The 18,040-nt window shown below is 43.7% G+C and overlaps 1 protein-coding gene across 1 annotated transcript in view; it reads right to left on the bottom strand.

Annotated features, from left to right (window-relative positions):
* The window catches only part of ERAP2 (endoplasmic reticulum aminopeptidase 2), a 41,658-nt gene extending 33,640 nt beyond the window's left edge, over positions 1–8,018 (bottom strand). The window contains exons 1-2 of the mRNA XM_052643838.1: positions 7,450–8,018; positions 2,016–2,154 (exon numbers count right to left, since the gene is read on the bottom strand). Coding sequence (XP_052499798.1) covers positions 2,016–2,154; positions 7,450–8,006 — 696 coding nt within the window. The 5' untranslated portion in view covers positions 8,007–8,018. The remainder of the gene's footprint in view (positions 1–2,015; positions 2,155–7,449) is intronic.
* Between the last annotated feature and the right edge of the window lie 10,022 nt (positions 8,019–18,040).

Here is an 18,040-nt window from a genome sequence, read left to right as displayed (position 1 = left end):
GGTAAAGATGTAGCCCATAGAAGCTGAATTTGGTTCAGGAACCTGGAGTCACTCATGTAGATTAGCATGGCCTTAAACAGAAGTGTTTGCGGTGTTGGCGTAAGTTCTACCAGGATGGTGATGTAAGCTCCAGGTATAACACACGTGTTGCTAGAGAAGGGTTTAGCGGTTTTCTCAAGTTCAGCAGGACTACTTACATAGCAAGTGTCACCCGCAGGTGTGTGCTCGCTTAAGGATTGAAGGGGACAAAGGAATGCCCCAGAGATATACACTGCCTCTCCTAGCACTTGGCTGACTGCCCCACTTTCTCATATTCTTAACTTGTATTCTTTTCTTCTAGAAATAAACCAACTGAGAACTTATTATGTGTTGCTTCTCACCAGTCCACAACCCATCTGAAGTGCCACAGGTATTATCCAAATAGTATGATCATAGCATTACTTCAGCTCTCTCTCCCCACTCCCCCTCCTTTTTTTTTTTTTTGGATAACCATGGAAACCTGGGTAGGGCATGTCAATATGGAACAGAAAGTTAAGCCAGTGTTTGCTGAAAAAGCCATGATCCAGAAAACTGGCCCAGTCAACTGAAACAATGCAAAGTTCAAGGATTATATAAAATATTTTAAAAATTTTCACTTATTTTTCTTAAATATGAGACATTGAACATTTCTGAACATTTCAGAAAGCTGAAATTCTAATATAACAAAATGACAATTTATGTTTGCATCACATTTTAATTAAAAGGCATTACTATTTGTATTTTTACTTTATCCTCCATGATGATTCATGTGAAAAATTATAGTAATAAAAAGCTGCCAGGAAACAGACTGAACGGCCCTTAAATGAACATTCCATTAAAAAGAAGACTTGGAGTTAAACAGCAAATCCTTTTTACCTGAAAGGGAGTAGGCTAATTAAAGTGCTGTCTGCACAATCATGAAAAAAACGGTGGGATATATGTCATGTGGAGTATGTTACTTTCCCCCTTGATCTGCTCTGCAAGCATTTCAAAGCAAAAACTTTTCCAGTGTTAAACACAAATCTGGGGGAAATTCAGTTTCTAGCTTATGGACTCATTTCCTGCTTTATCCTCAGAAGACAGTCACTGAAGAGAGCAGAGAGGAAAACGGGCTGGAGTCACTGGCTGGGTTATGATGATCTGGCTGCTTCTGAGCTCATCCTCCTGAAGCACTGTCAGGAGGGCCTCTATTTTTATCCAACTTTCTAGGTAGCAATGGAGAAATATTTTACATTTCGTTCAACAGCAAAAAGGCAAGTACATCATTAGTGAGGAAATATCAAATAAGACTCAAGGGTGTACTGTGTCATTCAGAGTCTCTGCATTTTGAGCATAAATGTGAGCCAAATAAAAGTGTGCAGAGGTCTCTTTCAATTAAGAAGTTTGTAGCTTTTCATATGATTTTCAAATAATTTTCATAAATAATTTTAAGGACTACTCATGGAATTTAAAAAGATTTCTAAGTTCTATCACAGACTCCTAGATCAGAATTTGCAGGATGGGCCGATGGAGCATTCTCTAGATCCTTACTACTCCAAATGTGGTGCCTGGATCAGCAGCAGTGGTACCACCTGGGAGCTTGCTATTAATAAAAAGGCAGAATTTTGAGCCTCACAGCAAGGCCAACTGAATCAGAACCTGAATTTTAACAAGATCTTCAGATGATTCATCCGAACATTAAAGTTTGAGAAGTGCTGTTCTGGGTGATTCTGAATTTCATCGCTGGCCAAGTAACACTGATTTAAAAGAACACTGCTTCCATATAAACACAAGTGAAATATAAATCACTTTCTTTAAAACAAAAAGTTTCTTATGTAACAATGCCCAAACAGAATGATTTTAAAATATAGACGGATTGGAGTTATTATACAATATGTAGATGGAGTAAGGACAAATTAATGGCTTAAGTCCTGCAAAAAAAAGCAAATATTAAAACACAACAAAAACCAAAGTTCATTTTGAGAACAATTTCCCAAAGTTTCTGAAAGTGGCAATACCTTTGGCATGTTGGAGAGGGCAATATGTCTGCTCTCTCTTCTTATCTTGATTGAAAAGTTGGCTTTGAACAATGGTTCATCAAAGCAAGGGAAAGCCATTCGTGCCTCGGTTGGCTCAAAATCCGTTACTGCAATCATTCTATGAAAAGAAGCACATTCCAGTCGGAATACACAAGTGAAATCATAAAAGAAAGGGAAAGAATTTTATCTTCAGAACACAGCTTATCAAACCTGGAAGTGATCTATTTGATTTCTCAAACTATAACCTTCGTGACCCTTAGTTTTTGAAGAAAATGAAGGTAAAATTTGTTTAGCAGCTGCCAATCATAACAACGCACTGTGCCGGGCACTCTATTAACATGATTGTCTCCATATTTACGGCAGATAAGGATATTGAGGCTCTGAGAACTTAGGTGACTTTACTGGGATCTTTACCTAGTGGCTCAGAGGGTAAAGCGTCTGTCTGCAATGCTGGAGACCCAGGTTCGATCCCTGGGTCGGGAAGATTCCCTGGAGAAGGAAATGGCAACCCACTCCAGGATTCTTGCCTGGAAGATCCCATGGACTGAGGAGCCTGGTAGGCTACAGACTACTGGGTCACAAAGAGTCGGACACAACTGAGTGACTTCACTTTCTTTCACTTTACCTAGTATTGACAAATTGCTGAGATAGCGAAAGGCTTTTGCTGAGCCGTGAAAGACGCTGGGATTCTTGGCTTCTGGAGGAGAGGAATTCAAACTGGGGCCAGTGACGAGGCTTGAATGCTCAAGAGTTTTTGTGTAATAAAGTTTTATTAAAGTGTAAAAGAGGTAGAGAAAGCTTCTGACATAGACATCAGAAGGGGGCAGAAAGAGTGCCCCTCTGCTAGTCTCTAGCTGGATGTTATATAGCTACTGCTGCTGCTGCTGCTAAGTCGCTTTAGTCGTGTCCGACTCTGTGTGATCCCATAGACGGCAGGCCACCAGGCTACTAGCAGTCTGCAAATTAGAGAAAGGAAATGTGTCAAAACTCAGAGTGACTCCAGGCCCCTCACCCACAACATGCATTTTGAGATAACATTGGCACAAGGTGAGTCATCCTAGGCCATGAAATCTTGAAAGGCAGGTTTCCGAGCAAATACATGGTTTCATTGACATAGATTAGGAGAGCAATTGTATGAGTAAAACTTAACTGGTTTGTCAAGTTGGTTCGGAGTCTTAGGTAGAACCAACTTGAAGACAGAGGCTAGGGTAAATACATAGTTCATTACCACAGCTTAGGAAAAACATTTCCGTAAGAAAAATGCATTGGTTAGCTCAAGGTGTGAGAAAAGTTAAATTCAGGTGGAACCAGGTGTCATTATGGCAACATAGAATTTTGAAAGAAACCTCCTTTTAAATTTGTATGAGATGGAAAAAAAAAAAAAAACTAACACTTGTAGTTTGTTTCCTCCTGCTGCTTAAGAGAGAGATAAAAAAATGTCTGATACTTGAAGCCTATTTCCTCCATTTGGAGACTCCTGACCTTCCTGCCTGTTACCCTCTCAATAGATATGCCCAATTTGACTTCAAAATTGACTAGAAGTTAGTAGTTTAGTATCATCAATAAGCCCGAGCAGGTCTCAATCAGCCCTTTGCATATTTGCGAGATGAGTGATGTCTCAGGTTGTGTTCCCAGGAAGCAGACCCTGATTTACGAGAACATGCTGCCAAAAAGACAAGAAGCAGAGGAAGCAGGACAGGGAAGAGGAAGAAGTCAGGCCAGGTGCCAGCTTTAGCTTCATCCCTGGGCAGCTCTGCATGGAAACTACATCTTCAACTTCCCTCCTACTAGAGGCAGGAGCTGGGCTAAGGTTCTTCCTGGAGGACCCAAGCTCCGCTTAGACATTTCTAGCTCTCTCCACTTGCAAGCAAAGCAGCTCCAGTTTTCAGACTATAACAGGTAGGTAGATATCCTGGCAAAACTCTATACCCCATCGCCTTGAAGATGCTTGAAATGGTATAATTACAAATGTATTCTCTGGACCTGAAGACTTTAATTAGGAAGCAAACCTAGAGAGCATACTTCCACTGGAGGAGGAGGGCATAATAGAAAATCTCAAGGGACAGAGAAAGGGTGAGAAGGACCAGGAGGGGAATAAAAAGAAGCTGCTAGGATATTTTTTGCCTCAGTTTAATTCCCTACTTCAGACCAGAAAAATCAGGCTGGGGATCTAACTGTCTTATCTGGGGCCTTGGATATGGTAGCAGGTCCTACACATTTAAAGGAACCCCAAGTACCTGGAATAATTTTTATTAATGTGAAATTTTGGTTTAGAAAGCCTAACACTGAAAAAGTAAAAAGTTTAAGATTTTCTTTGCTATTTACACAATTAATTTTAGTGCTGCATGTAAAGTATGTGAAGTGCTGCATGGAGAAGGCAATGGCAACCCACTCCAGTGTTCTTGCCTGGAGCACCCCAGGGACAGAGGAGCCTGGTGGGCTGCCGTCTATGGGGTCGCACAGAGTCGGACACAACTGAAGCGACTTAGCAGCAGCAGCAGCACATAAACTAGTGACTCCCTGCTTCTCAAAGAATTGTTGTCGACTGAATTATTTTTGCATTTTAAGTTGTGTGTGTGCACATGCCTGTGTAAATAAGAAAAAGACAGAGAGGTCATAAAATTCCATTGACATTGTCCTGCAAATCATCCTACATGTTAAGACCTACTAGGTAACTGAATATGAAGAAAGCTGACAAATTAATCATGGGACGAGTTGGAAATAGCCTTCGGGTAATTATGAGAGACACGCTGGAACGTAGTTACTTTTCAAGCTGATACTCTAAAAAACAACCCTCTCTGCCAACAAAGGTCCATCTAGTCAAGGTTATGGTTTTTCCAGTAGTCATGTATGGATGTGAGAGTTGGACTATAAAAAAAGCTGAGTGCCAAAGAATTGATGCTTTTGAACCGTGGTGCTGGAACAAACTCTTGAGAGATCCTTGGACTGCAAGGAGATCCAACTAGTCCATCCTAAAGGAGATCAGTCCTGAGTGTTCACTGGAAGGACTGATGTTGAAGCTGAAACTCCAACACTTGGCCACCTCATGCGAAGAGCTGACTCACTGGGAAAGACCCTGATGCTGGGAAAGATTGAAGGCGGGAGGAAAAGGGGATGACAGAGGATGAGATGGTTGGATGGCATCACCAACACAATGGCCATGAATTTGGGTAAACTCTGGGAGTTGGTGATGGACAGGGAGGCCTGGCATGCTGCAGTCCATGGGGTCGCAAAGTTGGACATGACTGAGCAACTGAACTGAACTGGTCTCCCTCGTCTCCCTAAATGATATCCTTAAAATGTATTTCCTTTAAGTGAAGGTTTTGTCAGTTGAGAAAGTGAAATAAATCATCACTAGTCCTGTGGCGCCTCAGTGAGGAGTTGATAATTTTCCTATCCAATACCGTGCCAGACCTGAGAACAGGCCTCTGAGAACTGAGGATACAATGAGGGGAACGCATTCCCAAGGGGAGGGCAAGAATGGGCTGGGGAAGGGCTGTCCTCAGTGGAGTGCTGGGGGCTGGGGGGTGCGTGCGTGAGTCCCAGAGGGCAGGGAGCCCCTGGGGTGGGGAAGGGGAGAGGAGACACTGTGGCAGGAGGCACTGAGCTGCTAAAATCACCTACCAATACCCATTCCCCTTCTTCAGTTTCAGCAGAATCCTGATTCTGTTCAGGAAGGTGATGAGTGAGTGAGTGAAGTCGCTCAGTCGTGCCCGACTCTTTGCGACCCCATGGACAGTGGCCTGCACCAAACTCCGCCATCCATGGGATTTTCCAGGCAAGAGTACTCGAGTGGGTTGCCATTTCCTTTTCCAAGGAAGGCAATGCCTCTGGATAAAAGAATCATTTCTCTAGATTCTCTTGTACCTTGGTGAGCACATGATTCATTCTGATCTAGTTGAAATTATTGGATGAGAAAGCTTGGGAAAAGGTGTCACACTTGACTGGATGTTTCTTTTAGCATTTTTCTCTTTCCCATTTCCCTGTTTTCCCACCTGGAATGTGAACTTGATGCCTAGAGGTTCAGGAATCATCTTGTATTAAGAGGAAAGTCATCTACCAAAGATGGCTAAGCAGAAAGTTAAAAAGAGTCTAGGTCTTGGATAATATTAGTGAACTCTGGAGAAAACCTGGGAGGCTCTGCTTCTGGATTTCTTGTTGCATGAGAAAGACACCCCTTCCCCCTGTATGCCAAAGCCATCGTATTGGGGTTTCTCAAATTGGCAATTGAAAAAAAAGAGGAGAACACCAAAGCCAGATTCCTTTTCACCCCTGAGATGGACCCTGGCCCTGGACAGCCAAGTCAGTCATCCCTCCCTGTGAAGCAGCCTTGATTCCTCTTGCCTTACATAACCAGTGTCAGCAAATTCTGTTTTACCCTTCTTTGGAACAAATGCCGAATTCAATCATTTCATAAGAAGCACTACCAGCCAGTCCAAACCAACATCCTTTCTGACCTGAACAAGAACAACTGCAACGACCTCCTGAAAGACCAGTTTGCTTCTACCTTTTCCTCGCTATAATCTACCATCAACATATACGTTATCTTTGTAAAGCATACGTCACGTCAGAACTCTCCAATGGCTTCCCATGGTCCCTGAGTCAGAGCCTAACACAAGAGGCTCTAAGCCTCTGCACGATCTGACCTCCCTCCTCTACATCTCTCTCTCACTCATGCTGGCCTTTATCTCTCAATTACTCGTGCCTTACAGACTTTGCACTTGCTGATGCCTTTCCTGGGAACGCTGAGCACTTAGGTGTCTTCAGGATTGTCTCCTTGAAAAATAAAAGTTCAGATCTCAGATTAAGTATACTTCCTCCATAGCAAGAACTTCTCTGACCACTCAGCTAAATTATTCCAGACTCCTCGTCTATATCTCACTGCTATATACTCAGTGCCTGGAATGGTGCCTGGCACATGGCATGTGTGCAGTATGAGCTGGGGGAATAGACTATATTTCTCATTTCTCCAGACTGACTTGTTCCCGCCTCCTGGATCTGAGTTATGCTGTTTCTGGGGAAAGTACGTGATCTCACTTCCTCCCTTCCAACCCAAATCTTATGCACATTTCCTTTTGGTCTCAGATCAAGGCTCACCGCCTTTGAGAAGCCTTCCATACTTTAGCTCTCTCTGCACAGATCATTTCCCCTAGCAGATAAGCATGTCAGTCTTGTCATAGTCAAATACTGGCCTCTCCTCTTGGTTATTTTTCCTCTAGCAATTTATGCCTCTGCGTTCTGTCTTTTCATCTTTATTGTGACTTACTTTGGGAATGGCAGAGCTTCTCCTTCTGAGTTTTCCAGGTGTTTTTTTGACTTTTCATAACTGGCTGCGGAAGCCTGCTCCTGGTAGAGGCATAACCCGTGAGGAAAGTATTACAAAAGACGGCGAACAATTGGAGCTGCCTCTTACCTTGTCTCACCACCAAGAGTTCTGTACGTGCTTTTATAAAAGCCTTCAAAACCATCAGCTAGCTTGGCCTGGAAGTTAATAGCCACGGAGTATCTCAGGTCAGCCCTAAGTTTCTCTGGAACCAGCAGGGCAATTTGCTGATGAGCAGGATAACTCAAAACAGTTAGGCTTTCCCCTGGTTTCCTGTATCTCACATCCTCCTCTGACTGAAGAGAGGCATTTAAGATTTCAAGATCTTGGCTGTGCAAGACGATGAACTGGGTAGCATCTCGAACCAAGACTTCGATCTTCTCAGATGCAACGAAGTCCAGGGAGGTGAGATTTGGGTGAATGAGAAGGTCATAGTGGAGGGGAATGACCACGGTGGGGAGCCTTAGCTCATGCCAAGGAAATATTTCCCCATTGGTGGCTATTGGAAAAGCCTCGGGGTCCTTATTGAACTGATCAATAGGTGAACTTGTGAACTGAGAACAAACACATATTTGGGGCATGATGACTGCTGAGCAGTAAAACACGATGTAAATATTAAATATTAATTTTCTGCGTGAATTAGCCATGACAGAGGAATAGAATACGAAATCAATTTTCCGGAAGACAAGTGTTCAGGCTAAATCTCATAGTCCTCCATAGCCCCGTGTTGGCTCCAGTTAGGCCACTCAGGATCCGAACAATATGTTTTAATAGACAGATTTAATCTAGAAAGAAAAAAAAATGTATAGCATGAAAATAAAGACATTTCAATTCATAAATAAAACTTTAAAACAACAAAAGGATATATGTGAAAGGGGAAAATCTACTTTGTCATAATGAGGCCAAATCTCCACAAAATAAAGGAGAAAGTGAGCTATCATCTGGTTATTACAAATAAACACTTTTAGAACTCAAATGAAAGGATTCCGCCTTAAAATTGCACCTGTGGAATCCCCTCTGCATTCCTGTGCAATGAAGAGATGGTAGGTGCGTAAATTCATTGCATGCGGAACGTTAACATTTGCCCACATCATTTCATGAGCCTGTCTGGTCATCTGAGAGTAAACTGCACAGCTGCCTCTACTTCGTCTTAATAAGTCAGGAGGAATAGTCAATATTCTTGGGATACCAGATAGTACTGTTATTAACGGCATTGGATTTCACCTTTTTGATAAATAATGTTGGCTGAATGGCCCCATTCTATTGGGACTTCCCTGGTGGCTCAGAGGGTAAAGCGTCTGCCTGCAATATGGGAGACCTGGGTTTGATCCCTGGGTCGGGAAGATCCCCTGGAGAAGGAAATGGCAACCCACTCCAGTGTTCCTGCCTGGAGAATCCCTTGGACAGAGGAGCCTGGCAGGCTACAGTCCACGGGGTTGCAAAGAGTCGGACATGACTGAGCTAGTGAAGTTACTGGTATACAGAATGCTGTTAAAGCTAAGCTTTTATTTCAGTTTATTTCCAATGTATAAAAAACCAAGGAAATAAGCTTTGATTTATAATATTCAAACTGATTACTAAGTTATTATTAAGTAATTATTAAATTATTAACTAATGTTAAGTTACTTTGGTCTTCATCACAGGCTACCTTTGAAAACACAAACCAAATTGAACTCACTGCCTCTGTAAATAAAACTAAGGCAATTTCTTCTCATTAGAAGGGTAACACTACAAAACATACAAAATAAGGACAAACAATATACGTTGTAGTTTAGGTATTCAGTTCTGACACCCACCACTAAATAATTTAGGTACTTAGTTCATTACACCCAGCATGTAATGAATGTTAAACATTAAATTATTGTGATTATTATAACTCACATTCTCTGGCCTAAATTGTGGAACTTCTCCCCCATGTGTAGTATCTAGATATTAATATCTAGTATCCCAAGAATATTGAACATTCTTTGTGACTTATTAAGATGAAATAGAGACACCTGTGCAGCTTACTTTCAGATGTCCAGACACGCTCATGAAATGATGTGGGCAAACGTTAAAAACATTTGCCTCTATTTACCTCCTCCCCACTTCACCTTAAATCCATGAATGGCTCTCTTTCCATTTCCTTTTCTCAAATCAGTAACATATTCTCTTGAATTAATTGTCTAAAGAGTTACTGCAATTTGCAATATTAATCCAGATCAACAAATATTATTGAAGAAGCAAAGAAAATAATGGTTAAATATGGTTGAATAAGAACACTTCTCCCCTCTTTTTTTAGACAAGCATTAAATTATTGCTACCAAATCCTGATGTTCCAAGGGCCTCTGATACATAAAACCGTAACTGGTCAATTAGCTTGAATTTCTGATGGTCTGAAAAATGAAATAACTTGTTTGTTAGGTCCCAGGCCTGGGAATCAGAGTGCAAGGGTTCCAATTCTAGGGTCATCGTGCTTATGCTGAATGATCTTGGGCAAATTTTCTGATTTTTTTAGCATCAGTTTCCTCACCTATAAAACAGTGTAATGACTTACACTAACATTGGAAGAATTAAGTGAAATAATTCACACGAAGAATTTGGTACAGAACAGCAACTAGCGTGCAGAAAGCATGTAATGAATGTTAGACATTAAATTATTGTGACTATTAGAGCGCATTCTCTGGCCTAAATTATGGAGCCTCTCCCCCACGTGTAGCAGACACACCAAAGGAAAAGTATATATATATACATATATTTCTTTTTTGGTAAGAGAAGAGAGAAAGGCCTCAATATTTACTGATGTGGCCTTTAACTTTAGAACTGGTAAGAATCTTAAAGGCTGGCTAGCAGGAGTTCTCAGTGAGATAAAGTAACTGAGAGTGAGTGTGTCTGCCAGAATCAAACAGGAAGTTTGAAGCAGAATCAGGGCTGAAATATAGCTCTTGGCCCATTTGTCTGTGGAGCTTCCCTTATATGGCGCTTTGCTGCGCTGAACAAAATACATGGAGATAGAAGATCCAAGAACTGCAGCAAACATTTGGGAAAAGCTAAGAGACTCTCCAAAAGAGAATGAGTCAGTCAAATGGATTCTTAAATCTCATCCTAACTGCACAATCGTCCTAAAACAGTAGTACCAGATACACCCACATTCCCCAGATCCCCGGCTTAGATTACAAGAGCTCCTCAACACAGAAGTTTCGTACCTTCAGTGCAGGTCATTATTCTCACTGGAAAATGAGGATTTTAAGACAGATTCAAGAGAAATGTTGCTGTGTTACCTCAATCCACGTCCTTGCAGATTTGAATGGAGGGGAACTTATTTCTGCTTTCACTTTCTGTTCAGGCAGGATTCAGAAATTTGCATAACTGCAATGAACAAGCAGCTTCAAAGTAAAAGCCAGACCAGGCAAGGCCAGGTAGGACTCCAATTTCCCAGCGGCTGCGGCTCCTGCTGTTTCATCTTCCCCACCCCCATGTCCCCAGGTAAAAAACCTTCAGAACCTAGTTTTGTTTTGTTTTGATGCTGGGTTATTTTAAGACACGATATTGAATTCCTCCCCGTGGTGTGTCCATATGTCTTGCCACTTCCACTCTTCACTGAACCCAGGGTAGATAAGGTGTGACCGGGGAAGTTGGAAGAAGACTCAGGAGCTGTGGGGTCTGCACACATGTTTATTTTCTCCGGGCAGCAGCAGTAGCAGCAGCAACAGCAAGTCTTCAAAGAACGTTGATATACTAAGACAGACCAAAGGGGCCCGTGGCCGAAGGGGCATGCAGGCCCATTGCTACCAAGGTCAGCAATATTGCTATTTACAGAACATAACGTATGAGGCTGTGAGAGTGTGGGGCAGGAGAGCCGGACTCACTCTGTGTTCTCAGTTAATTTCTCCATACCATATTACCGTGAACTCTGACCTTTGTCCACCCACTTGGAAAAGATAACAAATCTGACTTTGGTCCAGCCACTTGGAAAGGATAGCTCCCAGCCAGGTTTAATGGCCTTTAACAGAGGTGCTAGACCCCCTTCCCTCCGTCTGTAAACTGCCTGCCTCCTGGGCATAAAGGGGCTGTGTCCCACCTTTATGTCTCTCCATCTTTCATGAGTCTTCTCTTCCTTTCCACCCTGTGTATGGGCCTTCCACAGAGAAAAAGCCTCTGTTCTCTGCTCTTGTCCCACTTTACTCTTTCCCTAAGAGAATATGTTCATTAAGGAGTTTTCTCACTTACCCTCAGCCATCCCACCTTTCTCTCTCCCAGTCTCTCCTCTGCTGCTGCAATTCCAACAGCCCGATGGACGGCCTTGGCACAGATGTTCTAACAACTCACACGTTGTCTTGTTTTGCCAAAGCAGAAGGACCGGAGCCTTTTGATTTAGCTTCAGCTTCATCTGCTTCACGTCTTCCGCTGCTGTCCATGATTTGGACCACATCGCTGTTTTGATTCAGCTTCACTCTGGTTTGCTACCAAGTTCTGTTGATTCTTCCTTCTTAATCTTTTTGTATCCAACATAAAAAAATTGGTCTCCACAATCGTGAAAGCAGATCATGTCATCACTCCTCACCATGGCCTTCAAACAAGACTTGCTGCTTCTCGAGACATGTCCTTGCAGTCCACCCATACGGTGCCCGGCAGCAGATTATTTCAGACACTGCTTGATCATGCCATGTGGAGAAGAAAATGGCAACCCACTCCAGTCTTCTTGCCTGGAGAATTCCATGGACAGAGGAGCCAGGTGGGCTCCCATCCTTGGGGTCGCAAAAAGTTGGACACAGCTGAGCGACTCTCACGCACTCACACTCACGCACTCACTTGATCACGCCATGCCCCTGCTCCAAAACTTTCCATGGTTCCTTCCCCTGTTTACACACAGAGGCAGTTCCCATGTAGAGACCGTGCATGGCCCACTGGCAGCCTAAAGGCCACAGGACCTCGTACAAGGCTCGTCTGGTATTTTGTTTAGATCCTAGTACGTTAGAGGGCCGCACACACACACACACACACGTTTTCTCACGTGAAATGTAACAGGCTTGGCTCCTGTTGTCCTTAGGCCTCCTTCACACACTGGTTTTCATGCCTTCTCTGAGGTGCATCCCTATATGTAACCTGTGCTTTGGTTTGACGTTCACATCCTGCCATAGTTAAATCCTACTTAGCTCTCAAGCCTTCATTTCTTTCCTCTTTTTATATTTTATCGTTCCAACCCTAATAAAGCAGAAGGAGCAAAACCAAGGAGGTGGCCTATACTTAGGGCCACAGGTGCAGGCCTGAACAGAATCTCTCAGAGTGGGATTTCCTGTGGTTAAAGGGGTACCGCAGGGCAGGGCGGAGGATAGAAACAGGTGACTGGGGTAAGTATTAGTCACTGAGTCGTGCCTGACTCTGCGACCCCATGGACTGTAGCCCACCAGGCTCCTTCGTCTGTGGGATTCTCCAGGCAAGATTACTGGAATGGGTTGCCATTCCCTGCTCCAGGGTATCTTCCTGACCCAGGGATCGAACCTGGGTCTCCTTCATTGCAGGCAAATTCTTTACCATCTGAACCACAGGGAAGACTGGGGTAAACTGGCCCTTGGTGCCAGTTCTTGGAAATCTCATTTTGCAGTGGGGGAGCGGTGGGGGGAATGAGGAAGTGTAGCAAGCTGGGAGTGGTTCTGTGACTTTATCACAAGACCCAGCCCAGTCGTGTGTGTCTGTGTGCGCTCAGAACTACCCCCTACCCGTGAGAATGGAAGTGATGACAGAGAACGGAGAGAAGAGGCTGTCAGATTGAGCTACTGAGTTTCAGAAGAGGAAGATGAGTAGGGTCCAGGTGACTTCATAGTGTATTATTTAAAACTGCTGCTGCTACTGCTGCTAAGTTGCTTCAGTCGTGTCTGACTCTGTGCGACCCCATAGATGGCAGCCCACCAGGCCCCTCTGTCCCTGGGATTCTCCAGGCAAGAACACTGGAGTGGGTTGCCATTTAAAACTATTTCTCACCAAAAAGTGTTTCTAATCCTTTTATTTCCTAATAAGGGAATAAGCTTTGGGTGTTGGCTGCACAGAATTCACACACCACTTCCTTCTGGTCTTCTGATCTGTCTCTTGCTCAGAGACTCTCCTTTTTGGCTCCAAACAGAGTAGCAGTCTTCAGTCCACCCCTGCCGCCATCCAGCGTGTATCCATCAGCTTGCTCTTTTATTCCTTAGCATTGATCAATTCCTGAGTAACTATGTATTGATTTATTCGTTTTATTTGTCTCCCCACTGGAACTTGGGCTCCCCAGGTGGCTCAGGGGGAAAGAATCCACCTCCAATGCCAGAGACGCGGGAGACCTGGGTTCAGTCCCTGGGTCAGTAAGATCCCCTGGAGGAGGAAATGCACCCCACTCCAGAATTCTTCCCTGGTAAATCCTATGGACAGAGGAGTCTGGCGAGCTACAGACCATAGGGTCGCAAAGAGTCAGACACGATGGAGCACAGCTTGGCCACAGCATGCCTCTAGAACAAGCGCTCCTTGCTGGCAGGGAGTTTGTCTGCTCTGCTTGCCTCCTAACACCTGGAGTCTAGAGCAGAGCCTGGTGTATGAGACCTTCAGGAAACACATATAAATATCTGCTGGACATGTGAGCGCATTTGCAATACTTTTTGTTTTTTCTTTCTAGATTGCCCTATGCGTGCCCCTTGTTTCAGGCAAGCCAGGGAACTTTCCATTTCTGCACGAACCCAGTGTTCCCTCACCTTTACTGAGGCTGCCACTGTGAGCAGTTCGTCTTTCTCAACGTCCCCTGTGTAAACTTCTCACTGTCAGGCAAATGCCTCCTCCAGGAAGTCACCTTGGAAGTGACACCTCCCTTCCATTCCAGTCCCTAACTGCAGGCACTTGTTGAGTCAGTTCCATTGGCCCTTACTTCACACTCTGACGCTTGTTCTTCATGTCCTTCCTTAAACTATCAACTCCTGAAGAAGCCTGGGGCCAAGCACTATGCCTGCACCCCTCTCCAGCACCTCTCAGAGCATCGCGCACCGCGGAGGCCCTCAACAAACGGGCAAGAGTGAGTGAGTCGAAGTTTCCAAAAAGGTGAAACACTTATTTTTCAAAATGCTCAAAGTTTTTTTTTTTTTTAATTAATTTTAATGGAAATCTTTCTCATGAAAATCACAGCTATTTCTATCCCCTTAGGGTATCCCCAATAGATTTAGAATCATAGTGACCCAAGTTTTTAATTACAAACTGGGCCTAGAATCAAGAGAATTGGACTTGAAGCCATCTTCTGAAAATAAATCATTTCTTTTCCAAATTAGAGGCATGAATACTTTACTAATACTTTATTACACAGGATTATTGTCTATTTGGAGAAGGAAATGGCAACCCACTCCAGTATTCTTGCCTGGGGAATCCTGTGGACAGAGGAGCCTGGTGGGCTGCTTGCTGTCCATGGGGTCGCACAAAATCGGACACAACTGAAGCGACTTAGCATGCAAGCATACATTGTCTACTGGAATCAATTTGAGGTAATGTGGAAGACAGTTTATAAATGTTTTATAAAATAAACTTTAAACTTGTTGACATGTATCAGCTACCTTAATAACAATAATCAGTGATTCTGTTGGGTTATAGTAAAGTGCTGCCCTTGAGGCAAATGAAAGGTAACAAATGCTCCCATGTTGCTGAATTGTTAAGGATATTATGCAACGTTTATTCCAGGTCCCACATTATCATCAAATTTTTATTTGCCTTTTGTTGTTACCTTCAGACATCCTCAGCTTTCTCCCTAGACCTGTGTCCAGACTGTCCCTTCTACAGGGCCACAAGGTGAAAACTCAGCAAATGAAGCTAGCTTGACACTATTTCAAACACCCAGATGCCTTAAAAATTATTTTCTAGTGCTGCCTGTGTTGCAGGTGGGGAGAGTTCAGGATAAATGAAATGATAAATGGCGTCCTGACAAATGCGATGTCCCTGAATCTCCTCCTCGCTTTCTGCCGTTGAATTTCCTCCCCTGAACACAGCTCTGCATTTGTCCAGGCTAGATGGTATCACGCTGAACACCTGCCAACTTCCGGGCTTAAAACCACTTCCTCTTCTCTGCCTCTAACTTCTTTTCAAAAGGATCTCTAAAATTCTGTTGAAAGCACTTCGTGGAATTATTCTGTCTCTGTATAACTTCAAATCAAATGATGTCAGAATCTATAACATGGTTTTAAAAATCTTAACAAAGAAAAAAAGGTTTCTAATACCACAAAGATCCAGGGTCTATGCAAAATACAAGGTGGTACATTTTATCGTGAAAGCATTTTATAGTTTTTCAAAAATTCAGCTTCAGCAGAAAATTAAATGAGCATAATGGTAGAATTTTAAGTCAGTAACTGATAGATGGATTTTCAAAAATTTAGAGCTTTAGTAAGTCTTACACAACATTTACTAAAAGTAACAACAGAAGGCTGCAACAATAAAAACAATCTTGCATTGCTGAAGTAGAACACACATTAAGCAAACCTGACTTTGAATCACGAATGATACACAGGTGGGTGAATGCATGGACGCGAAGCCTGCAGCTCCTGGGGGCTGACTGTGGTCTTTGTGATACCATTTCATAGCAGGGACTTGAGCACTGCAGGGTCTTGGTGTTTGTGGGGCTCCTGGAACCAAAGCCCCAGGTGTGCCGATGGGTGACTCTACCCACATTTCGAACTTTTAATAGCCAAACGAAAATTTTTGGTGCTTCTGGCATTTTCCAGGGAAAGATTATCTAAATAACTGATGACACACTTTCAAACAAGAAACATTGTTGCAAAATAAGCCAGTGGTTCTGAGCTTGTTATATACCTTATTCTGAAAGGAAGATTTTGTGCTTCCAATTGATAAAACCAACGGATTGAAGTAAATGAGTATTGCTTGGCTTCCTATTACTTAGAAGACTTAAAGGTCTGTGAGAATTTCTACTCTGGCCATTAACGAGTAGGGGCGGGGATTTATCCTCTCACTTTAAACACCACCTCACCCCCACCCCCCCAAATGGATAAAAGACCGTTTTCAGATAAGTGCAGGCAGCCATCCTGGAAAGATGCACCCAAAGGCGTTCAGGGCCGCAACTGTCCCAGCTCAGCGCCCTGAGACAGGTTCTTCGTGCTATGCAGAGAAGGAAGCCCGTGGCAGAGCCCGGGGAACTTTTAGGTCGAGGGAGAGCTGCTGAGTCTGGGAGGCCAAGGAGAGGAGAATTCACAGGACGGATCCAGAGAGGACAGAGCTGGAGAGAGAGATGGGGAGAGGAGGGAGAGGAGAGGAGAGAGACAGAGAGGAGAGAGAGACCAGACAGGGAGAGAGGAGAAGAGAGAAGGGAAGAGAGATGGAGGCTGAGACAGCGAGAGGGAGGAAGGGAGAGAGCCGGCACTTGGGAGACCCGCTCCCTTTGCGGATTCAGCTGATCACTGAGCTGCACAAACATGTGCGGAAAACCCAGAGCCCGAGGCTGAGCCACTGGAAAAATGGCAGAGGCTGCGGTTCATGCAGCGCTCCGGCCCAGAGCTTGGGGAGTGGAAGGACCTGCATCCACCGGTCAAACTGGAGAACGTCAAGATCTGCGGGCCCGCAGGTAAAGTACCCAGAAGGGTGTTGACTCGGCAGTGCGGAGCAGTTGCTGCTGCTGCTAAGTCTCTTCAGTCGTGTCCGACTCTGTGCGACCCCACAGACGGCAGCCCATCAGGGCAAATTCTCTGTTTTATCCAAGAGGAATTAGAAGCTGTCTCTTTCCACTAATGTACCTTGTTTATACATCCCCCAAATCAGTCGGACATGACTGAGCGACTTCACTTTCACTTTTCACTTTCCTGCATTGGAGAAGGAAATGGCAACCCACTCCAGTATTCTTGCCTGGAGAATCCCAAAGATGGAGAAGCCTGGTGGGCTACAGTCCGGGGGGGTTCGCAAAGATTCAGATAGGACTGAGCCACTTCACTTCACTTCAGTGGGAGGAGGTTGGTCCCTCCCTGCCCGCTCCCCCAACTTTCCTAGGTCTCAGAAAGCCTCTTACAAGACCTTTTACTTGGATACCATCCTCATTTACCAGAACTGTTTCAATCTGACTAGCTGTCTGATTACTTTATAATAGCTCCCCAAAGTTGATGGTCGGAAGACTGAGTAGTTTTTATCCCACTCAAGTTCAGTCTTTCCTAACTCAATGCTCATCACCTCCTTCAGCTCTCTCTGAACTCTCCAGAGAGTCAGGTAACCATGTCCTTCGTATGCCATTGCAGCTACAAACACCCTGCCATCAGTCCTTCTTGCAGCTGGATTGCTCCTGCCACCTTCTTTTATGGGAATTTTCAGACTACCTGTTCCCTCTAGTAAATCTGTAAACTATGTAAAAGTGGGTGGGCTTGTGGTTACACTTTTGAAATTATGTTAAGTAGGCAAATTCTCTGTTTTATCCAAGAGGAATTAGAAGCTCTCTCTTTCCACTAATGTACCTTGTTTATACATCCCCCAAATCAGTAATTGGTATAAAACTAGTCAGTATATAGTAGGGAATGTAGAGTAGGAAAAAAATTTTTTTTTTAATAAATTTATCAACCAGAGAAGTCATGTGTTAGTGTTAAGGCCATTTACGTGTACTTCAATACTTAGCCCTTTGAGCTGTAATAATTAGCCCTTTGAACTTACTGAAATTAGCAAAATAGACTTGTCACCTTGCTCTCAGAACAAAGCAACCCTAAATTTC

The sequence above is a fragment of the Budorcas taxicolor genome, chromosome 7 (assembly GCF_023091745.1).
Source record: "Budorcas taxicolor isolate Tak-1 chromosome 7, Takin1.1, whole genome shotgun sequence".
Lineage (NCBI taxonomy): Eukaryota > Metazoa > Chordata > Mammalia > Artiodactyla > Bovidae > Budorcas > Budorcas taxicolor.
Note: the sequence above shows the minus strand (reverse complement) of the source record. Positions and strands in the feature narration are given on the sequence as shown.